Source organism: Elaeis guineensis, chromosome 2 (genome assembly GCF_000442705.2).
Source record: "Elaeis guineensis isolate ETL-2024a chromosome 2, EG11, whole genome shotgun sequence".
Taxonomy (NCBI): Eukaryota; Viridiplantae; Streptophyta; class Magnoliopsida; order Arecales; family Arecaceae; genus Elaeis; species Elaeis guineensis.
Genome location: NC_025994.2, coordinates 79,336,321 through 79,360,596, shown reverse-complemented (window position 1 = coordinate 79,360,596; position 24,276 = coordinate 79,336,321). Strand labels below are relative to the sequence as shown.

General features: G+C 43.7%; 2 protein-coding genes and 1 non-coding gene across 3 annotated transcripts in view; 1 reads left to right on the top strand and 2 right to left on the bottom strand.

Moving 5' to 3' along the window:
* Positions 1-1,497: 1,497 nt before the first annotated feature.
* LOC105058213 (14-3-3-like protein GF14 iota) lies at positions 1,498-5,605 on the bottom strand. The gene is made up of 7 exons (XM_010941076.3): positions 5,410-5,605; positions 3,898-4,204; positions 3,073-3,160; positions 2,897-3,006; positions 2,662-2,810; positions 1,844-1,893; positions 1,498-1,742 (listed from the first exon to the last, which is right to left on the bottom strand). The coding sequence occupies exons 1-7, from the start codon at positions 5,480-5,482 to the stop codon at positions 1,731-1,733; spliced, it is 789 nt and encodes a 262-aa protein (XP_010939378.1). The 5' UTR covers positions 5,483-5,605; the 3' UTR covers positions 1,498-1,730.
* Positions 5,606-7,510: 1,905 nt separating this feature from the next.
* On the top strand, positions 7,511-7,585 carry TRNAA-UGC (transfer RNA alanine (anticodon UGC)). Its single transcript has one exon. It is a non-coding gene; the product is annotated as a tRNA-Ala (tRNA).
* Positions 7,586-8,840: 1,255 nt separating this feature from the next.
* Positions 8,841-24,276, bottom strand: part of LOC105058203 (uncharacterized) — a 26,532-nt gene continuing 11,096 nt past the window's right edge. The window contains exons 11-15 of the mRNA XM_010941065.4: positions 12,734-12,849; positions 11,170-11,246; positions 10,350-10,484; positions 9,800-9,868; positions 8,841-9,350 (exon numbers count right to left, since the gene is read on the bottom strand). Coding sequence (XP_010939367.2) covers positions 9,078-9,350; positions 9,800-9,868; positions 10,350-10,484; positions 11,170-11,246; positions 12,734-12,849 — 670 coding nt within the window. The 3' untranslated portion in view covers positions 8,841-9,077. The remainder of the gene's footprint in view (positions 9,351-9,799; positions 9,869-10,349; positions 10,485-11,169; positions 11,247-12,733; positions 12,850-24,276) is intronic.

Below are 24,276 nucleotides of genomic sequence, written 5' to 3'. Positions count from 1 at the left end.
ACTGTGTTTATATATTTGTAGGAATGGTGAGTTTGTGTATTCGGCAGGTGGCTACGCAAAACTAGTTTCAGGATACCACCAATGCCAACTAAAATAATCCTATTTGCTTGGTTAGCAAACCAGGGTTAGCTTCTTACTCTGAGAACCTGGACAAAGAGGGGTGGCTGCATAAGCTCTACAGAAGGCCCGTGACCACCTCTTCATTGCTACTGGTCTCTTAATGATTAGGGATGCTTCAAATCAGAAAAAAGGTGTCCTACTTATTATCATTAAATCTATCTGGTTATCACCGTGCCATTAAATTCTTTCATCAAAGAATGGAAAGAGCAGGGATCTCCGCCATGGTCAGGGAATTCTGCTTCTGGACCAGGAAAAAAAAAGCATTTGTGGAACCAGTCAGATCTCTTATCATCTAACTTTCATCTCCTATAGCTGTTTGTTTATTTTATGGTATTTTTTCCCTTTCTCTTAATTAGTGCACTTCTGTAAACTTCATTTCATTTGCTTCATGAAAACTTTGGATGGGCATCGCCTTCCTTATTAAAAAAAAAAAAATGCTGCACAGCCCGTATGTTTGCTTCACCATGGCAATATCTGACACCAATCTTTCAACTAAGCATTCTCATGAATCAAAAGTGATGATAGCTATACCAACTAGACATTTCCATGGCTGATTGCAAATGCGATGAACCTGGATTTTACTATTTTTATAGGAAAGCCGACCTTTGTGCTTTTCTTCTGTTTTTCCTTTTTCCGCAACATGACTGACTTGACTGAGAAAACTGCAATAAAATAGGTCTGCAAATCATGTCAAATCATAACCCTGAAAACCTCTTTATATGATCAACTAAAGTATCAATAATTCTCAAGCCTCCTGATTCTGGATGAAGTCTGAACATGACGACTCTAAGTGCAATTACACAAGCTATATTTTATGTATTATTACCACCACCTGTCCAACCACCGGGTAAGTAGGCACACAGGCACTTAACCATTTTGTTCGAGCAATTGGCTCAATTCAGACAAGACTTCTCAACCTCTTTTTACCAAGCCTCTTCAGATTTTAAACCTCACTCACCTATTATGATGATCCTAAGCTCCTCACCGCACATGAGCATACCAACTCGCTTGTTAAGGTACTGCATGTTTGAACGGAATTTTCCCAGGATAAATCTCTGGAAATAAACTATTGTTGCCTAAGCTAGATGTTGCTACCTTTCAAATATTTAATATTGCAAATAACATTAACAAACAAACCTTGCATGTTAAAATTTGAATTAACAAATAGTGCAAAGAGCAATTTAGAAAATTATGTAGTTATGTGAAAAGATCAATGTGGAGGTTGATTCCGTAGACAGTTCAGAAACATTTAAGAAAATTGATAAGCAAAAAGAAAACAGAAATAGAAACGCCACCACCGCTGGTCCACCACAAGCTGCATCTGTCTAACCTCATACAGACCACTATAAGATGCTTTATCATTATAAAAAGGGAGAATGAATAAAGGAAGAAGGTTAAAAGATCAGGAAGACAATCCACTGGCCAGCTTTCTCCTATAATTATATAGAACAGAAAACAGAAAAGCCCTTTCAAGGAAGAGACCCATAGTTTGATATATAATGGAGAAACTCCCATTCAACTGAAAAAAAAAAAATGCCCTTGTGAAGACTGATTTCTCATGGTTGCCCCATATAAGACGGTCCCAAATTTGCGGAACATGAGCATCACCACTAGTCCTTTGACTGAAAAACAAAAGTTAGATTATCGTTAATACAGACAAAACTCAAAACTTCATAATAGACTGTTTCATGAAAAAAGACCAGAATTCCGGTGACTGCTATACCTCAGATTCAGCAGCTGCTTTAGCATCCTCGCCCTTGAAACCATCATCACCTGCAGTGCATGTCAGATTTGAGACCAATTGAATTGGCTTTTTCTAGTCAAAATACCCCTCTCTCTCTCTCTCTGTGTGTGTGTGTGTGTGTGTGAAACCTCTCTCTCTCTCTGTGTGTGTGTGTGTGTGTGTGAAACCTCTCTCTCTCTCTGTGTGTGTGTGTGTGTGTGTGTGAACTAGAGGGCTGGAGCCCGGAAGTCTGGTCTCTCTCTCTCTCTCTGCGTGTGTGCGTGTGTGTGCGTGCGTCCGTGTGTGTGTGTGTGTGTGTGTGTCTGGGAACTAGGAGTGCAGGAAGCCTGGTCTAAATTAAAGGGCAGGATTATACCCAAGTCACTGGTATCAATACTCAGTGACTTTACCAACTGAACCAGTTGGCAGCCCCACCGAACAAAGGCGATAATACTCAAGCATCCCTCTGGCAAGCATCTACATGACTTCATATTTGCCTCCCATACAAATAACCAGCAGATATTTGGGGGCACATACATATACACAAACAACCCATTCATGCTAGCAAAATTCATAGTTATCATGCCTAACACAAAAAGGATGTCAAGTATATTGAACTTATTACAAATTTGGATTCCACAGATCAAGGAAAAATAACTCTGGGAATTTGTTTTGGTTTCCAGTGTCACTGCATCTTTTTCTTTTTCTTTTCTTTTCTTTTTTTGGTGGGGTCGGGGGGCGCGGACCAGAATACGTGCATATGTAAGATAGTAAAATGCTATATGTCAAGTTAACTGACAATATTGATGGTATGATACCTCCATCATCAGGTAAATCAGAAGTCCAGAGGGTAAGATTGTCCCTCAACAACTGCATAATTAATGTGCTATCCTTGTAGGACTCTTCGCTTAAAGTGTCCAATTCTGCGATTGCCTCATCAAAGGCTTGTTTTGCCAAATGACATGCCCTGAAAAATTGTCCAAAAATTATTCTAGGAAACCAGGGGAGGAAGGTAACGACTCAAAACAAAATATTAGAAAGACCTAGTTATACCTTTCAGGGGAATTCATAATTTCATAATAGAAAACTGAGAAGTTCAGTGCGAGACCGAGACGAATTGGATGGGTCGGGGGCAGATCAGTGTTGGCTGTGTTAGTAGCAGCCTAAAGAAATGCAAACCATGTAAGAGAAAGCACTGGCATAAAATAAAGAACAAACGCTGGACATACTTGATAGCCCTTCAAAGACTGTTCAGCTGCTTCTCTCCTCTCTTGATCGGTCTTAAACTCTGCAAGATAGCGGTAATAATCACCCTTCCTACATTATACACAATTGGATAGATTGATAAGTATCATTTCAGATTTGGGCATCAAGGAATGGAAAAGGGTGGGCCTATCTGATATCAAGTGGGAACTAATAATTTAAACTTCCATCCTCAGCAAAATGGCAATAATGATGTATGTAATGCAAGGTTCTGGATGTCAAGTCATCACTAAACAGAGCCATCGATGAAGATTCAAACAAATTTCTAGTTTGCAGACAAATTATTATATATCAATATCATTCAAACACAATATCATGGTAGTGAGAATCGTGACTAGCAATTCACCTAATGATCAGCCATAGGCACATTTCACCACATTCTAATTAGCCTAACTTTCCAGTGTTACTACCACACTTTAAAGCAAAGAGAACGAAAAGAAAAGAAAGCAGCCTCAATTAATTGATGGTAAAATACATAGATTATCGAAGTGCTCACTCAATATGAATTTGGACTGCCATATGCCCATGTCTGATAAAACACAAATATAAATGTCTTCTGCACCATCTCAACGACACATGTGGATAATCAAATCTTTACCATGATTCCATGAATAAAAATTATAAAGAAAATGCTATATACAATCTGGAAGCAAAGACTATTTAACAAGCTATTATCTAAGATCATAGGTTAGCTCAGCAGTATCAAGTAACTTCCAAACATTTCTTATCAATATAAACTTAGAAGAAATGCTATAGAATAAGAAATACAGTAAAGTGGAAATATGACTTACATCTTGTAATAGAAAACCGTAGACTCCCCAGAGCCAGAAGATGGGATCAGGTGCTGATCTATGATAGTCAAGATATCATTGCATATCTGAGTGAGTTCTTCTTCCACCTTTTGACGATAACCTTTAATTTGTTTAACATTTTGTTCATTCCCCTTTGACTCTTCTTTCTGCTCGATAGATGACATGATGCGCCATGATGCTCGGCGAGCCCCAATAACATTTTTATAACCCACTGAGAGGAGGTTTCGCTCCTCAACTGTCAGCTCCAAATCAAGCTTGGCAACTTTCTTCATACTTTCAACCATTTCTGGATCAAGAGAATAGCAACCATCAGACCATTATTGCCATAACAGGTGCGCAGGTTTTGCTTGCACTGTCTAGAAGTCATCCACACCATGAGTGGCAAAAAGAAAAAGCTAAGCAAGAAGTCTAGATAAATTTGTATCTCACTGTTTTTGATGAAAATAGAGAGAACGCACCTACTAGAATTATCCAGGTCTAAATTCTTGGAGAATCACCTCCAAAGTTTCAAACCTGGAGTCTCCTCCGAACGGAAGAGGGGATGGCAAGTACTGTTGCAACATGCATCCAAACACAAAATAGCATATTACGTGAAATCCAAAATTTATAACCTGTCCATTCATAGCATAGCATGCCATATGGCCATCTTCATGTTGATATAAATCCATGAAATAAAATTTAATTTAGTATTGCATCTGTACTCAGATGGCTTGCTCCTCCATGTAGAAACTTATTAATTAACGTAACACTAATGTGCCATCATAACTTTTAAATTTTCTCCTTCAGATTTGTCTCCGTTTATACTTGCAGATAACTAATATCTCGGATTTTATCATTTTCCTTAAAGAAGACAAAATTTTCCAACTGCTATGAACCTTCCTTCAAAGCATAGGATCTCGCAGCATCTATATCCATCATAAATGATACTTCCACTCCCAACAACTCCCTTTTGAGGTTTACAGAAACAATACAAGCACTGACCTTATGATCATCTTCTAAATTTCCAAAAACAAGCATGAGCAAACAAATAAGCCTTCAAGAAACAAATACGCCTTCAAGAAGATCAAGAATTGCAAAATAACCGATCAAGATATGAAAATTCTATAATTTATCTCATGAACAAAGAAATTTATCCTAGATAAGATAACAGCAACAACAACAACAACAACATATAATCCAAACAGGCGGCAAACATATAAGAACAGTTCTCGCTAAAAAATCAGACAAACAGAATCAAAATTGATCTAACAAACAATATAACTGCATGACTCCAATAGAACCTACATTTCCCCAGAAGAACGACAAAAACGTCAAGAAAAGCACAGGGAAATGCAACAAGGAACGATCCATGGCCTATGAGTTTCGAAATATAAAATATGAATCAATGAAAAATGAACTATAGTAAATGAAATCTAGGTCAAAAGAACACGCAAAAAAAAAAAAACACAGATTCAAGGCGAGGCAAGGGGAAACACGGATCGAGAGCCTCACCATCGTAGCGTTCGGCCTGCTCCGCGAGCTTGGCCATGTAGACATGGCTCTCCCTCTCCTTCTCCGTCGACATTGGCGAGATCCTTCGAACCCCAAGAAAACGCTGCAATCTAAAATAGTGGAGAAAGAAAAAAGAGAGATGTGAAAAGGTCGGAGGAGAGCGAGAGGGAGGATTTAAAGGAGCGAGGGATGCGGTTAAAGGTCGAGCGCTTTGTGGGCAGGAGGGGCCGGGATCCAGCCGTTTGTTACCCATGTTTGAACGACCGCCGCGCGAATCGTGATGAGAGAAACCCGTCGAGGGCTTCTCTGGGGCCATCTGGGCCGTCCGTTTAACTCCTCCCCCGGGATTAAGGGTGACGAATGCATGCTTCTTTCTAATATAAGAAAATAAAGATGTAAAGATTTCCTGGCCACCTCCACCTCCAAGTTTTTCGAAACTGAGCCGATCAATGAACCGTAAATTGACCGGTTCGGCTTATTTCTCCTCCCTTCAAACAAAAGGCTCCGGTTGTTACCTTTAACAATCGATCGCATCTTATACGGATTTCAAAATATTTCAATCTCTTTCTCCAATTTATTCATCTAGATTTTGAAATAAATATTATGCAATCTAATGATTGATGTTGGAATGATTTCTTTGTACAGAAGATACAACCGAAATTCTCAAAGAACGATGTCCATAGCCCAAAGGCTGAAGAGCTATTTTACAAGTCAGATTGAGTATGCATGGTCTAAATTTGTGTCAGTGGTAGCAAGTTTTAGTTGTATCAACGTGAAAGAATTCATTAATTTGATTATCTTAATCATTTAAAATTTAAAAAATTAAGATTAAAAATAATCAAATCAATCCACAACATGCCTTAATGAAGACCATCTTCTTTGTCGAGTTTATGTCCACAACATGCTTTGAGGCTAGCCTAGTTTTGTTCAACTTTGGATGTTGCCTTGGCCTGCGAAGGATGTTCTAAAATTAGTTTTGGGCAAACCTTGGTCCAACCAAGGCTTTGCTTCACATGAAAAAAATTTAAGAAGTTTTATAATGACACAGGAGGAATACGACAAAGCATTGAAACGTTGGTAGATTATAGGTGGCTTCACGTGTAAAACATTAAAATGCCAGGACGGAGTTGGATCCGCTGAACGAGTCATAGAATGGTAAGTACAAAATATAGGACATTATCACTAGATGCTTTATATTATGTACTTTGTTCGAGAGCAACGAGCACCAAGCCTTCCTACGGAGAAATGTCTCAAAGGCAGCCACTCATTCATGCCCCTACTTATACGGGTTAGGTATTTGCCCTTTTTCTACAGTGTAGGCCATATCCTAAGGCTGCTGCGCATTGGAAATTCCTATTAGGAGGGTGTGGAGTACTTGCTAAAAACTTTCACCCGTGGAACATTGAGAAAAAATTGCTTAAAACGCAACCCTGATATTAAAAGTAAAAAAAAAAAACAAAACATGGCCATGTGTCACGAGGTGATTGATGCTCTGCAGCAACACCTCACAGCACATCACACTATTCCGGTGAATCACAGCAATTCTTATATACCTCATCGCATTTTTTTTTTTTTTCCTTTTATTGATAACCTTAGTACAAGAGTTGGGGGAATTACTTTTACCATGGGTCAAGGATATATGATTCCATGCGATTGCACGTATATTACTTCCTTTTAAAGCTATGCCAAATATTGATTCCAAAAAAAAAAAAAAAAGCTATGCCAAATAAAAATATGGAGGGAATGGCATGTGCCGGAGGCCCAAGGAGTCATGCATCCGTGAACCAAGGCACCATGGAAAGCTGAGATTCCTGAGGGCCGGTGGGGGCTTCAACACCTAATCCACCACCATGTCTAGGCGGGCGCATGTTAATGCTGCTGTTGGGCCTGCGTGCATTTAGTGTGGGCCCCGCCATCCGCATGAGACGCGCGCCATTTGACTCCTACTCTCGCGGCGTCAACATCATGACGCACGTGGCCCCCGGCGTGTCTGCCGCTTGCTCGACTGCATGGGAAGTGGTGAAGCAAGCAGGAAATTAAAATTTTGGAAGGAAACTTCAAGTTTCAAATATTGTAGAATATGAGAGACAAAATCCCCAACGGGGATGTAGCTCAAATGGTAGAGCGCTCGCTTTGCATGCGAGAGGTACAGGGTTCGATCCCCTGCATTCCATCTTAATATTAGTTGTCTATCATTAATGGGAATGTTTTTTTTTTTTTTTTTCCTTTTCCAACGTTCATTTATTCCCGTTATCAATATTTTTTTTGTCCTTTCCAGGATGCAACTGCACACCCCCACCCCCTCCCCCCTTTCTTCTATCAGTATGGGGAATCTTACGACATGAATCAAAAGCTTGTAGCTGGTATCTAGAAGACTAAGAAGAGGGTTTGAACGAGTAGTGTCTTGGAGGGGCTTTGGGAGGCAAAAATGACGTGCTTGAGAAGGGGCAGCACACCCATCATGCACGCTTAAATCATGCCCAAGCTAGGACATATGGAGGAAGGCAAGGGACCCATATGTGACTTTTGTGATCAGGACTGGTGCCTTTTGAGAGAGATTCAAAGTCGTTGTGGACCGAGGTAGTGTGACTTTGGGGCCTTGGACCGCTGAACATATACTTGTGTGGGGCTCAAATTTTCTGACCATCATTTCTAAAGAGGTGGGTATATGATGCCTTGAGGCTATTTGAAGAGATAAACTGATCGGTGATATTTCCGGGTTTTCAAAGATAACAAAAAGTCAGTAGAGTGAAGTGCAAATTTTAACCAACTGAGTTGGAATAAATTTGGTTTACCTTGACTCCTGAATTAATTGTTTCCATTCCCATATCTAAGTTACTGTAGCACAAACCATGAAATAGTAAAACCTATCTATCAAAAACCACCACCCAAGTTGTGACCACCAAAACTTGAATCTAATGGTAAAACCTTGGCACTTGTGGCAGAGGACGGGTTTTTGATTACAAAGGACATCAGTCCTTGCTTCGACCCTTATATATCTACGCGAGTGGGGGCTTGGCTTGTTTGGTAGCCTAGACACCGGTCCAACTCCAAGTAAGGTTGGGATATGTACAGGTAATGGATGGGGAATCGCCCCTCCTAGTGTTAAAAAAATAAAAAAAGTTGTTGGACCGAGATTCCACAACACAATTCATCAAATAGGCAACATCTATTTAGCACCATGAATAACCTTTCAAAGAAAAACCATAACTAAAGTTGAATGACAAATCCTGAGAACACTTGCATGAGTACAAGAATAGTTCAATTTTGCCGGGGACTACTAAGATGGTTAATAGTTCACAAACAAGATTTGTAGTCTCGATACCAAATCTTGTACTGGTACACATCTCAATACCAGACCTTGTACCAGTACCCATCCCACAGTGATCTTGCTATGGTACACACCTTGATACTTACACTCAATACAATAATTATATCAGGTCGATAAAGTGAACTTTGTTATGTTAAACCTTAAAAAATCTTACATGCCAAAGAGCTCTAGAGGCATCAGTCGAGCTAGTCACTGAAGCTTCAATTTGAATGCTTAATACTTATTATTGCATGATAGATTTGCTCATATAGATTTAGATTTGTATACTTGAGATAAGTAGTCTCTCTTTCTCAAGAATAGACAATTAATCGAGGTTTCATCTATAAATAGAAAGAATTTACTTTCTCAACCAAATCTGATAATCAGAACCTTTGTCAACAAACTTCTGCCAGGTCCCCTCCAAATTATTCTCTTTGGAAGGGTTCCAGTCGAAGGATCCTATCTTCATCACAAGGCTGCTGTCGACTTTGGCAACGTATCCCTCATTGTTTGCATGGTATATTATGACGGGGCTCCTGCAGTTTATTCCAGCTCGTCTTCGGGCCTCAATTAGCTCTGTAATGGTGTCTCGTAGGCCGAAGTCATAGAAATGATCATAAAATATTACAGGCTACAAAATGCAAGTACATTGATATGGTTAGAAGGTTAGCATAATAAAAAACATTATCCAATCATATTAGAACCCTATCCACCAAGAGTTGAGACAAACTTCATTTTCTGCAGATCTACTGAATCAATCCTTGCTTGCTGCTTACTGATGCCAAGCATGTTGGTAGTTTTTTGGAGTGTATGGAGGAGTCTATGTGGAATAATACTGTTGCTGTATCCCATGATCTTTGGTTTTCTATACAGTATTACATAGATAAATCTATTTTGCATTCTTCTGATATTTCATGTATTTCTTCCCAAACTTTTTGCCTTTCCACATTCTTTCAGATCTTGGAGTTACCACTTATAATTATTTGTGATTGCTGAACTTGTATTTGATCTTTGTTGGTTAGTCTATGCCACACTACGAAGCAGGACCATTAATGGAAATAAGGCATTTGAATTAATTACCGTTCCAGGGTGTGTAAGAATGTAAGCATATCCTTGTCCAAGCTTATCCCGTGGAAATGGCCAATGACCCTGGTAATAACAGAGGAATATGACATATGAATTTAGACACTTTTTCTAATAAGAATAATGTTTCTGCATCCCTTTTTTTTTTAATGAAAAAATAATGCACCAGACCTGCTACTGTGATAACTAGTTAATTATAAGGACTGGTGTACTGTCATGTCTACAGTCAAGCTAGATATTGCCGTCCACTATTGCTATATTTTCCAAACAGTAGAGCATGCCGTGAAAGTGCAACAAGTGCTCAGAGACCATATGGATGTCCCAAATCATGATTACATAGGGTGACCCAATGTTAATATCGTGAATCTTTCCAAGATGGTACTGATGGGAGCTAACCTCATCTTTTAATTGGAGGATTGGGAATGAAGAGACTTATGTGCATGCAGTGTTTGTGCAATAGAAGAAAAATGTAAATAATATAATTTTAGCAGTAGTTCTGTGATCGTTTAATAAATGCAGATATCCACATGGTAACAGATGGACAAACCTGGGTAGATCCTGTGTCATGGTTCTCTAAAAATGTCACAGCTCGTGAGGGCCACCAACCCATGACTCCTGTTGGTTTCCCCTGAGGATCAATTAACCTCCAATATTGGTTATGCAAAGCAGAATGGAGAATGCCCTGTCAATACACAGTTGCCCATAAGAAAGAGAGGTGCATCAGAAAACACACACACACACACACACACATTTCTTGGAGCATGCACAAAGGCTCTTGACATATTGAGCATCACCTGAATTTCATGTAGGCAGATAGAAAATGAACTCCAAGGAGTTTCCAGCAATATCAGTGATAGAATTATTTAACTCAGAAGTGTAGAAATTGAGAATTTCATTTTCATAACTCCAATAAACAATGCATTATATGGACTTTCATTTTTGAAATTTGTAATGTGGGAAGATACAATGACTGACTGTTTTACAACAAATAAAAGTCCACAAAACCACACAACCATATTTAGTTCTATGAGCTCCTTTTGATGTGACAAAGCTCAAGGTCATTGCAGAGCGGTTGCATCTGCCATGGGCAGTGAATTTACACTTGCCAAATTATTACCATGCAAGTGCAAATAACTCAGCAGACTCGTAGGAATCTACAACCTGTCCAGGGCCCCAGAATTCCAAAAACTGACATTATAAATTAAACATGCCAAAATCTCATATTGTATCAGGGTATGGCATCATATGCATGTCCAAATTCCAATTAGTGCTTCCCATGCTAAACAAGTACAATAATATTGATTACACCACCCATTGTAAGAGACAGCTCCCCATTAATCAGAATTCCACAATGGTCAGCTGTTCACCTTTGTTGTGACATCAAAAGCAGATGACGTGCCTCCAGTGGCATTGATCCAGTTGACAATTCTTTGTCGATGAGCATCTATTTAAGTGGAAAAATTATGTGCATCAGTCTAGTGTTCGCTAGAACATCAAAACAGAGAAATAATTGCACTGAGTATATCCATTTAAGTTAATGTCCCTAAAAATATCACATGATTCAGAAAGGGCAAGAAAAAAATATAAATGACGTTATGTATAAAAAGCTTCAGCTAAATCCAAACAGCAAGGGACTTGGTCAATCTTTCAGTTTTAGGCTATGGGTAATGACAGAAATAGCCAAGTTGGTGTGGTAGACAAGTTTCATGCTGCAGAGCTCAGTATAGAGAGTTCCCAACAAAGGAACTCATCTTTTGATGTACATGCACAAATAAAATATATTGACATTTAATGGAACATGTTTTAATAGAGAAAACAATACAGGTAATGTACTTCAGATTTCATCATTGCTGCTGCAGTTTGTTGATAGAATGTGATTGTGGGGTTGTTCTATTAGACATTTTAGAGTGTGTGCATCATTGATATTCCCATAATTATTTGAAATTTAAAATAGTTAGATTACATATTTTGCTTTGAATCTTTGATAAAATATTTAACAATTCCAAAATCAAGGAGAGGTCATCTAAGTTCAAGATCCATAGGATCAAGGATGATCCACATTACAAAAATGCCAAGAAACAAAAATTCAACCTTTAATCTGTGCATCAAGTGGGTACTCAATTGTTCTAGGGTGCTAAAATCAAGGTTGGCCTTACCTGGACTAAGCACGGAACAGGTAGCTTACTAGTACAGTGCAGGTAGATACAGTACGGGGCATTTTGACACATGACACGATGCTGTAAGACAAGAACTATACCATGCATTGTTACGGGGTCAAATCAAGCCTCCATACAGTACTAATACCTTTATAGTATTGTACTATACACATGGTACCAGGCATTTTTTGCTCGATAAAACAAACCTTGAGTAAGAAACACGATTGGACACAAATTAAAACCAGTCCATTGATCATGATCTACACATCCTAAAATATTGGTAAATTTAAAATCACTAGGTTTTGATGATTGAATAATTGTAAAATATAATATCATATTATTACATTCAGTCATTCACCCACTTGATGCTTAGGTTAGAGACTACCGAAATATATAAATTTTGATCTGCAGTTTTTGCAGAGCATATCATCTTCAACAGTTTGGACTTTCAATTTGGATGACCCGTCCTTGATTTTGAACCACTGAATACTTTTTCAAAGACTTAATGTAAATTGTATAGTCCAACTCATGTAAAAACAAGGTCAATTTTCTTAAATTCCAAAAGGGCGCTTTTTTTTGGAAAAAAGAAAAAAGATAAGATAGTAAGCATATCTTCAGGAAAACTGACTCATCCACTGAAAATAAATGCTATAAGTCTAATAACCAACACCAGTCATGAGATAAACGTACTCACAGAAAATATTTGTGGACTATATGACTATCGCATGTACAAAAGAAAATGATTTCTTACTGCGCTGAATGGAATCACAAATACCTTGATTGTAGCATAAATTGCCACCTTCATATGCCAAACTGTCCCAATATTCTCCAATAGCAAATGCAGGATTTGAAGCTTCAATATATTCCTTTACATATCCACCAGAAAACCCTCTGAAAGCAATACAAATGTCATCTACTACTAGTGAAAACCAGGCTTACATGATTGACTAGACCTAATAATTTGAAGGTCATCTCCATACTGCAGTAAGCTGTAGGCCTTCGAATTTACTGCATGAGTCAATATTTTTTGAAGTTTTCAACTGCAACAATAATTTACTGTTCCATTTCCCCAATGATGGTGTAGTTACTAGTCCAGAACTTTCAGCAAATGCCATTGATTGTTGAATAAAGATGAACTCTTAGGTTCTGGCAAATGAAGAAAATTTAAGATACACATACCCGGCTGTATTAACGAGTATGAGAACTTTGAAGCTGGAAAGAGAATTAGAACAATAAAGCATTTTAAGGATGCTTGCCTAACATTATAGCCATAATTATGCTTCCACAAAATCAGGGTATAAAAGGTTCTATATTTTGGATCAATGTTTAATAAAGAAGAGCATGTTACAAGGGCTGCATGAGGAGAGGAGGTAGTGGCAATTAATTTAGAAGAACGATTAGGTGCTTATCTCATTATGGAGAGTTATTTGCAGCATTTGGGTATAATTTCAGAGAGGTATATAAATAATACAGTGAACAGCTGGGTTAATTATGTAGAATATACAATTGTATGAATCTGGCAAGTAGTATAATTTGAGATGCATTGCCAGGTTTAAATATCATCAGATGGCTAATCTCTGAGGCATAGTGGATGAAACTGAGATTTGATTTTTGGGGACATAAAAGTAGAAACTGTTGTAAACTGCCACAGACAAATGGAAAAAATATAGTGAAAAAAAAATCTTTAAGAAGTTGATTACCTTACAAAGTCGAGGCGCCATCCATCAAAGCCAATATCATTCCGAAGCCAGTTCAACCAGTCCTTGATATCTCTTCGAACAAATTCTTGAGAATGATCTATGTTAGGAGCTGCATGAAAGATATCACCTGGAAACAGAAGCAGAAGCAACAAAATAAACATTAACTTAAACTGAGGGGCCTTTTTCCAACAAAATATGCATATGGAAGACAATGATAGTAAAACTGATTAAATTTAATCATTGTGTAATAAAAAGAATAAAATATTTTCTCTCCAGACACTTGATCTCCGATCATCATCCCTGGAATACTAAATTTCTGGCGGTGGTGTCCTTCAAATAGCCATGTATGGAATCTTCAGCATGTCGGGTAATCCTTATACCGTTCTTACATTAGAGAGGCCTGTTATCAGCCAGAGACTAGTTAAGCAGCAGGAATAGCTTAAGGTTGGTGGGCGAAAAAATAGGGTGGGATATACTTAGGCCCCTTGGGATCCAAATAGTGAATGGTATAACTCCTTAAATTCTTTTCTTCAAGGGATTGGTGCCAATCATTAGCTTGTCGTCAGTTTGCCAAATCTAGTTTGACTCTTTGGTGCATCCTATCTTTGGATGTAAATGGCTAGATGCTAATTGTAGTACTTGCAACATCTACCCCTATATCCTGAACTAGACTGGAGTTTTCCAAGTGATTATAGTGTTGGGGATGCTGTGCTCAAAATAAGATGCCTAACCACCATTGATGTTGCTATTTGGTTAGTTGGAAAAGTGCGCAATTAATCTCGATTCTCTACTTACCTTGGTTATCTTCTAGATTGCATACATGGCAATCACCGTGTTCCTTTTTTTCCTTCACTTTCTTTATCCTATGTTTCCAACTCCCTCTTCTTATCCTCTCTCTTTTTCTACAAAAGGTGGGAAACCCATCAACATTCACTAAGTTCATGAACCTAGATGCTGAATGGCACAGCATCCAACAAGAGCCTACATGTAACATGGTTAAGGGAGAGAAAGGGAGGAGGAAGAAGAGATTAGAAATAGAGTGGGAAGGCATTTGAATAAGGTTAACATAAGGCCACAAAGAAGATGCTTGAAAAACTCAACTACTCATCCACTTGGTGGAAATAGGATGAAATCTTGTATTTTCCATTTTAATTTTGTTTACAATAGTACCAATCATCTGCCATTTTAATTTTGTTCTAGAAATACACTTCCCAAAGTCTTTTAGCAAGGTCTTTGTTTATAAAAGCCAAATAGCAGGCCTAATGTCCAAAACATATCAATTCAATGCTAGAAAGCCTTATGATTAGTTAGATGAAAAATGGTTATTAAAAAGATTATAGCTTTTTGCAAGCTTGATAGTTTGATATAATTTAAACCTGAAATAGGCAAACCTGATCTCAGATTGATTGGTAAGAAATCGCATGCCATAGAGATGAGAAAAACCTCACTATTTTTGGGACTTAGAAAATTCTAATTTTGTTCTTCAGAAATATTCTGTGAAATTTGGTCTGCAGAAAGACGTAGGGTAAAGCAAACAGTCTTATTGCTTTACATTCTAACCAAATATGCCAGTAGAAGGGTATGCTTCCACGTAGTCAAAAGCATCACAAGAGTTCTAATCACTGAAGCCTATTGACAATTAAAATGCAGCAGAAAGTGTTCCCTCAAAATATAATGCAGCAGACGTGCAACTTCTGCAGGCTGCATATGAGAAGCCATCTGTCTATGAATACTTCCTTTTGGTTTAAGATTACATTATTAGACGATTAGTTGATGAAAGTAACAGGTAATGCAGCACATTATAGCTAAAAAGTGAAGAAAGATTTATATAATCTATCTTAGATAGTCCGAATAAAGTTTCTCTGTTATGGTTATGTATCCTCTATGCATGCCAACTGCACATTTACAAGATTGTCTACAATTAAGGGCACTGCATTTTCTAATCAGGCATGCCACCTACCAGTTGATGGATTTCCTTGACCTTGGAAGTTTGGGTCATCGCAGACAATTGCCTCAGGTCCCCATGCAAGCTTGCCACCAAAAATATTCCACACTCCATTTGGACTCTGGAGTACATTAAGTGCACTTAGACTAGATAAAGTTACAAAATTAGAAAGACAAATAAGAGGTCATGAATATTCTAAAATGAGATAATAGCTCAGGCACGAGAAAACACAGTTAAGTAAACATAGGCTTCTACACTTGATGCAAAAACAGGCTGAAGATGGTGAAAGAACATTATCTCAATTGCTCATCTATGTAGAAATCTTGAAGAACTCACCAAGTTATGAGGATAAAACAAAGAGTAAGATTCATTATGGCAGCTCCAGGTCATTTTTTGAGTATGATATCTTGCTGGGCCTTGTTAAATGCAGTGATTTCTAAACATAAATGAAAATCATGTCTACACTGAAATCAGAAAATTCAGTCTCGAATTAAGAAAATGACTCTGTCGCTCTTTTGTTTCTTTTCACTTATCTTGAATCACAGTCTCACAACCATTTAATTAAACCAATAGCTTAGTATACTACTGCTATGCATTCCTATTTAATTGGTAGATAGGTTAAATACCTTATGGTTGCCCAATCCTTTTTGAGGCAAAATGGGTGGGTTTTCTTCTTTCTTTCTTTATTTCTTTCCTTTTTTTTTTGAGTTGCAGGGGGTTGTGCAGGTAAGATGGAGAGAAAGAACAGCTATGATATTGTACCCTATAACTTTACTTTTTTATGTGAATTATTGTCTCTTTGTAGGCTTCATACATAGAACACTAATGCGATGTTTCATACAAAGGGTGTGAATAATTAAAACATAGTGTTGGGTATAAATTACCCGCAGCCGAAATCGACAGCAGAACGGCTCCGCCCGGACTCCTACGGGAGCCGGGCTCCTCCATCAACAGCAGAACGGCTCCGCCCGGACTCTTACGGGAGCCGGGCTCCTCCATCAACAGCAGAACGGCTCCGCCCGGACTCCTACGGGAGCCGGGCTCCTCCATCAACAGCAGAACGGCTCCGACCCGGACTCCTACGGGAGTCGGACTCCTCCATCAACAGCGGAACGGCTCCGACCGGACTCCTACGGGAGCCGGGCTTCTCCATCAACAGCGGAACGGCTCCGCCCGGACTCCTACGAGAGCCGGGCTCCTCCATCAACAGCGGAACGGCTCCGCCCGGACTCCTACGGGAGCCGGGCTCCTCCATCAACGGCAGAACGGCTCCGCCCGGACTCCTACGGGAGCCGGGCTTCACCATCGACAGCAGTTGCAGCTCCGCCCGGGCTCCGCTCTCGATACCAATTGTTGGAGGAGCCGAGCCTTAAGGGAGCCGAGCCTCATCCCTGACGCCAACGACTACAGCCGCAGGCAGACTTCTCCCGGACTCCTACAAAGGCCGAACTCCGACCACTGCCGAGCCTTGATCAACAGATTTATGTCCCTTGGCAGATAACAATAACTGCCATGATCCTGTTCCACTTCCTGTAGCGGATTCCACACGGCTCCACCTCCCCCTGCGACAGGTGCTGCACGATCCCACTACTCTCTGACAGGCTGTGTCAACAGCTATGATGCTGCTCCGCTCCCTGCGGCAAGTGCTGCACAATCCCACTACTCGCTGACAACTAGCAGTAACGGACGCCGCCCCACTACCTGCAACAGGCCCTATGTGGCGGGATATGACGATGGCCACGTGTCTGCTCCATTATCTTTCGCAATCAATTCCCCTGACCATGGGCGGCCCACTACCAGGCGGTTACACATGTCGCCATCAGTCCGTTGCCTCCCCCGCCTATAAAAGGGGGGACTCAGATACGTTATTTTTTAAGCTCTTTTGCCTTATCTCAAAACTCTGCTAAATTCTCCGTTCGAGCACTCCATTCTTGTTGAGGCAGAGAACTGACTTGAGCGTCGGAGGGTCTTGCCGGAGCAACCCCACCTCCGGTTTAGACTTCCCTTGCAGGTCCCGGCGGCGACCGCGGCTTCCTCAACTCCAGCTTCTCCGGCGCAGGCGGATTTTTGCACCAACAGGATTGGCGCTAGAAGAAGGGCGCGTGTCTTCGCAGCACCCTTGTTCTTGAAGGAGCGCTCAACGGACCCGCTTCCGGCCATCTTTTCCGGCACCCAATTCTCTTTTTCTCATCCGATGCCCTCCCGTGAGGTTTCCGCACAACTACCTCCGGCTATGGTTGATGATAAAGGGTGGCCGGATGACCAGCCTTCGCCGGATTCCGTCAACGTCATCTCGGGAGAATCCCGGCCGGAGGCAACCAGCACATCAGCTGCACCCCTCAAGCGGCCAAGAGTTGAAGAGCCCATAGCCTTCACTGAAGAAGACGCCCAGGGAGTCCAATTCCCTCATAACGATGCGGTCGTAGTTTCCTTAAACATAGCAAATTATGATGTCCGTCGCATTCTCGTCGACAACGGAAGTTCGGCCGACATCTTATTCTACAGCGCCTATTCGAGAATGGCCGCTCTTGGCGGTCATCTAAGGCCGATGTGCTCTCCCCTGATAGGGTTTACTGGTGACGCCGTTCCGACGGAAGGAATGATAGCTCTAACTGTGACCGCTGGTCAGCATCCAAAGCAGTCCAGAGCCCTGGTGAATTTCCTGGTGGTAAAGGCGCCGTCTGCCTACAATGCAATTCTCGGCCGACCCGGCCTCAATGCCCTTAGGGCCGTTGTTTCAACCTACCATTTGAAGTTGAAGTTCCCCACTGACAAGGGGATTGGAGAAGTTCGGAGAGACCAAGCGCTGGCCAGGCACTGCTACAATATTGCCCTGCAAAGAAGTGATCAAGCGGACCTCTATCCAGTCGACGGGTTGGATGCGCGCGACGACCTCACTGAAGAAAGGGGCGGCCCGATCGAGGACCTAATACCAATTCCTTTGAATGATGGGAATGCGGAGCATGTGGTGTTAATTGGCTCCAACCTGGAGGAGGAGGTGCGGACGCATCTCGTGGATTTCCTCCGAAGGAATGCGGACATTTTCGCATGGGTCCCGACGGATATGCCGGGGATTGAGACAGAAGTCGTGGAACATCATCTGGCGGTCGACCCTAAACATCGGCCAACAAAAGAAAAAATCCGGAGTCATGCCCCGGAGAGGCAGAAGGCGATAGCCGAGGAAGTGGATAAACTTCTCAAGGCCGGATTCATCAAAGAGGTCAATTATCCAGAGTGGATCTCCAATGTTGTCTTGGTCAAGAAAGCAAACGGCAAGTGGAGGATGTGTATCGACTTCAAAAAGCTGAATAAAGCTTGCCCAAAGGACAGCTACCCCCTTCCCAGGATCGACCAACTGGTGGACGCTACCTCGGGCCACGAGCTTCTCACTTTCATGGACGCATTCTCCGGCTATAACCAGATTAGAATGGCATCGGAAGATGAAGAAAAGACTGCTTTTATCACTAATTGCGGCCTTCACTGTTACAGGGTTATGCCGTTCGGCCTCAAGAACGCGGGTGCAACCTATCAACGACTGGTGAACAAAATCTTCAAGGAGCAGATCGGCCGAAATATGGAAGTTTATGTGGACGATATGCTCGTGAAAAGCAGGTCTTCCGGGAATCATGTCGCCGACCTCGAAGAAACCTTTGGCGCTCTTCGAAAGTATAGAATGAAGCTGAACCCGACCAAATGCGCCTTTGGGGTAACCTCGGGAAAGTTCCTGGGCTTCATGGTATCGGGACGCGGGATCGAGGCCAATCCGGAGAAAATCCGCGCCATCCAAAATATGATTGCCCCAAGATCGATCAAAGAGGTTCAGTGCCTCACAGGAAGAATTGCGGCTCTCAATCGCTTTGTCGCAAGGTCGGCCGAGCGATGTCTGCCCTTCTTTCAAACTCTCAAGCAGCCGAAAAACTTCTGTTGGACCCCTGAATGCCAACAGGCATTCGAAGAATTGAAAAGCTATCTTGGCTCACCCCCACTGCTGGCAAAGCCCGAGCCCAAAGAGGAATTATTTTTGTACCTGGCAGTCTCTCCCACAGCCCTTGCAGCCGTCCTTGTTAAGGAGGAAATGAAAGTCCAGCGACCGGTCTACTACATTAGTCGCGTGTTGAGGGACGCCGAGACCAGATATACTAAATTAGAAAAACTGACCTACGCCTTGTTGATTGCAGCTCGGAGACTCCGACCTTATTTTCAAGGGCACACGGTGACGTTACTCACCGACCAACCGATCAAGGCGGTTTTACACCGAGCTGATATCTCCGGAAGAATGGCGAAATGGGCCATCGAGCTCACAGAATTCGACATCAACTACAAGCCTAGACCGGCGATAAAAGCCCAAGTGTTGGCGGATTTCATAGTAGAATGCACCATCCCCGAGGAGGCTGAACCTGAGCAAAACAAAATTGACGACCTGAGGACTCAACCGAACTCCCCCGACGAAGAAGCCGGTTCGTCCGATAACTGTTGGACCCTCCATGTGGACGGATCGTCCAACATGGCAGGCGCGGGTGCAGGCCTGATCTTGACCAGCCCGGAGGGAGTCGTTGCGGAGTACGCTCTGCGTTTCGAATTCCCCGCAACGAACAATGGAGCGGAGTATGAAGCTCTGATCGCAGGATTGAGGATCGCTAAGGAGCTTGGAATAGGCCAACTCCGGGTGCACAGCGACTCCCAACTTGTGGTGGGGCAGGTCAGCGGGAGCTTTGAAGCACGGGAGGACAGTATGGCCAAATATCTCGAAAAGGTGAAGGAGTTCATCCCTGCCTTTGGCAGTTTCGACATCAGGCAAATTCCAAGGTCGGAGAACATCAGAGCCGATCTTCTCTCCAAACTGGCGACATCGGTTCCGGCCGAATTGCCAAAGGGCGTCCTCTTTGAAGTCTTAAAACAACCGAGTACGGAAGAACCGCGACTCGTAATGGAGATCGACCACGAGCCCAGCTGGGTCGACCCACTAATAACTTATCTTAGAGATGGGATTCTCCCCCAGGATGCGAAAGAAGCCCGGAAACTCCGAAATCAAGCCTCCCGGTACATCCTTTATGAGGGCAAATTATACAAAAGATCGTACTCCTTGCCTCTCTTGAGATGCCTCCGATCCTCAGAAGCTGACTACGCTCTATGGGAAGTGCACGAGGGAGCTTGCGGAAGCCATTTAGATGCCAGGTCTCTATCCCACAAGCTACTCCGCCAAGGGTATTACTGGCCAACAATGCACCAAGATTCAATTGAATATGTCAAAAAGTGTGATCGATGCCAGAGGTACGCCAACATCCAGAGACAACCTGCTACCGAGCTTACACCCTTGAGCACCCCATGGCCTTTTGCGCAATGGGGAATGGATATTCTTGGCCCCTTTCCCATGGCGTCTGGTCAAAGGAAATTCCTCCTTGTAGCGATCGACTACTTCACCAAATGGGTCGAGGCCGAGTCGCTAGCCAAAATCACAGAAGCGAAAGTGCAGGATTTCGTCTGGAAATCGATCGTGTGCAGGTTCGGTTTGCCTAGAATCCTCATCACTGATAATGGACGGCAATTCGCGGGAGCCAGATTTGCTGAATTCTGTGAAGACCTAAACATCTCCCACAAATTCACATCAGTGGCCCATCCCCAGGCGAACGGCGAAGCCGAGGTAACAAACAGAACCCTTTTGCAGGGGATTAAGACCAGGCTCGAAAGAGCAAAAGGGACTTGGGCGGACGAACTTTATCATGTACTATGGGCTTATCGGACCACCCAGAGGTTGCCTACAGGAGAGACTCCCTTTGCTCTAGCCTTTGGTACGGAAGCCGTCATCCCGATCGAGCTTAAACTCCCGTCGGCACGAGTCGTGGCATTCGACGAACCCCAAAACGCGCAAAGTCTCAGAGCCAACTTCGACCTACTGGAAGAAAGGCGGGAGATTGCTCAGGTTCGAATGGCAGCCTACAGACAGAAAGTTGCCCGATATTACAACGCCCGAGTGAAGAACAAGGCATTCAAAGCAGGGGATCTGGTGCTCCGACGAGCTGCTGTCTCACAACCCCAGGACCGGGGGAAGCTTGCCCCAAACTGGGAGGGACCTTATGAGGTCAAGGAAGTAGTCAGACCTGGAACTTATTATCTCAGGGAACTCGGGGGAGCCGACCTCCCGCGACCGTGGAGCTCAGAAAACTTGCGGATGTACTACCAGTGATTTCGTCCTAATCGAAAAATGCGTGCCCATTTGTCTTAGGACAATTCAAGCAGGCGGTATCAAAAACGAGAGGGCAACCTTATAAAAGTCGAAGGCCCGGTTCTTTTAGACCGGATGGAGGGAGAGGCCTTGCAACGCCCATATGTGCCCCCACAGCCCTGTTAGGGACAGGAGGAGAACCTCGCCCTAACTTGAGCAAAGTCGAAGGCCCGGTTCTTTTAGACCGGATGGGGGGAGAGGCCTTGCAACGCCCATATGTGCCCCCACAGCCCTGTTAGGGACAGGAGGAGAACCTCGCCCTAACTTGAGCAAAGTCGAAGGCCCGGTTCTTTTAGACCGGATGGGGGGAGAGGCCTTGCAACGCCCATATGTGCCCCCACAGCCCTGCTAGGGACAGGAGGAGAACCTCGTCCTAACTTGAGCAAAGTCGAAGGCCCGGTTCTTTTAGACCGGATGGGGGGAGAGGCCTTACAACGCCCATATGTGCCCCCACAGCCCTGTTAGGGATAGGAGGAGAACCTCGCCCTAACTTGAGCAAAGTCGAAGGCCCGGTTCTTTTAGACCGGATGGGGGGAGAGGCCTTACAACGCCCATATGTGCCCCCACAGCCCTGTTAGGGACAGGAGGAGAACCTCGCCCTAACTTGAGCAAAGTCGAAGGCCCGGTTCTTTTAGACCGGATGGGGGGAGAGGCCTTGCAACGCCCATATGTGCCCCCGCAGCCCTGTCAGGAACAGGAGGAGAACCTCGTCCTGACATGAGCAAAGTGGAAGACCCGGACTCCTACGGGAGCCGGGTCCCTACGCCAAGAAAACTTCGCCCGGACTCCTACGGGAGCCGGGTTCCGCCGCAAAGAAGACTTCGCCCGGACTCCTACGGGAGCCGGGTTCCGCCGCAGAGAAACTTCGCCCGGACTCCTACGGGAGCCGGGTTCCGCCGCAGAGAAACTTCGCCCGGACTCCTACGGGAGCCGGGTTCCGCCGCAGAGAAAACTTCGCCCGGACTCCTACGGGAGCCGGGTTCCGCTGCAAAGAAAACTTCGCCCGGACTCCTACGGGAGCCGGGTTCCGTTGCAAAGAAGGCTTCGCCCGGACTCCTACGGGAGCCGGGTTCCGCCGCTAAGAAGGCTTCGCCCGGACTACAACGGAAGCCGGGCCCCGCCATCGACAGCAACAAAGGCTTCGCCCGGACTCCTGCGGGAGCCAGGCTCCACCGCCAACGACAGCTACAGGACAACTCCGCCCGGACTTCTACGGAAGCCGGACTTTACTTACGACTTTGATTGCAGAAAAACTTTGCCCTGGCTCTTACGAGAATCGAGCTACTCCAACTCCCGGAGGGCTTCTCCGTTCGGACTATCAAGGGAGCCGAACTTAGCCCCGACTTCAGCGGAGAAGAATCCGGGCGAACCTGACAAGTGGGCATCCCCGAACGGCACAAAAGCCGAAAAGGAGCTCGGCAAATGACGACCCCACTGAAAAATTCGCCGACAACCTTGGAACAACGCAACACAGACAAAGAGAACGAAAGGAAAACGAAGAAGTCCGGCAGACAACTATTTAACACAAGATGCAAACAAGGTACTGAAATCACTTTTTCATTTAACAGAAGTACACATTACAGGACCCGGTGGGTCAGGAAAAAAGAAGATACGCGTCATCGCAAGTATCGCGGGCACGGTTCGGGCAGGACGAACCGGAGACCGCTCCGAGCTACGAACTCCGTCTCTATCCTTCTCAATCGCATTCTCCAGTGCGTATAACAGCTCTCGCCCATCTCGCCTCATTCTGTTCCCGAGGTCCCAACCTTGGCAGAAAAGGGGTGGGGTAGATCCCCGGAGGCGGAGGGGGCAACGACGGCCGCCACCCAAGACGCTCCGGGCAAGGTCGGCATGCGTTACTTCCACCGCCCCCGCAACAAGTTCTACTGCCCCACCGTCAACGCCGACCGCCTCTGGTCTCTCGGCCCCCGACGGCGTCAAGGATCCCGTCATGGCTTGTGACGTCTATTCTGCCCTCTTGACCGGTATCACCCCGCCTTGCTGCCCCGAGATTCGCGGGCAGAATAGCTTCCCCGACAGCCCCCGTTATTAAACCCCTGTTGTTGAAGGAATTCTTCCTTGGGCTCCCCTCTAGAGCGACGGAGATTCTCACCGGCCGCCATTCTCCTTCTCTCCTTCCTCCAAACCCTAAGAATTCCCTCAAGGACAGCCTCCCAAGTAGATAACATGGTTTAAGGGAAGGGGGCAGGGACTGGGGCGAGAGAAGCAGGGCTCTCAGATGAAAGAACAATGCCAGAATGAAGCTACGAAGGGGCCGAGGGGTTTAAATAGCCGACGGATCCTGGCGCAGTTATGGCGGCGGGTATTCCTGGGCCAACTAAGGGTATGCCGCGTGGCGCGCTTATCCCCTCCACCGCCATCGAGGGTTGACCGCTCACAAATTCCCGCAAAGCGACGCTTGGGATCGCATTTCAGCGGGGTTCCGAAAA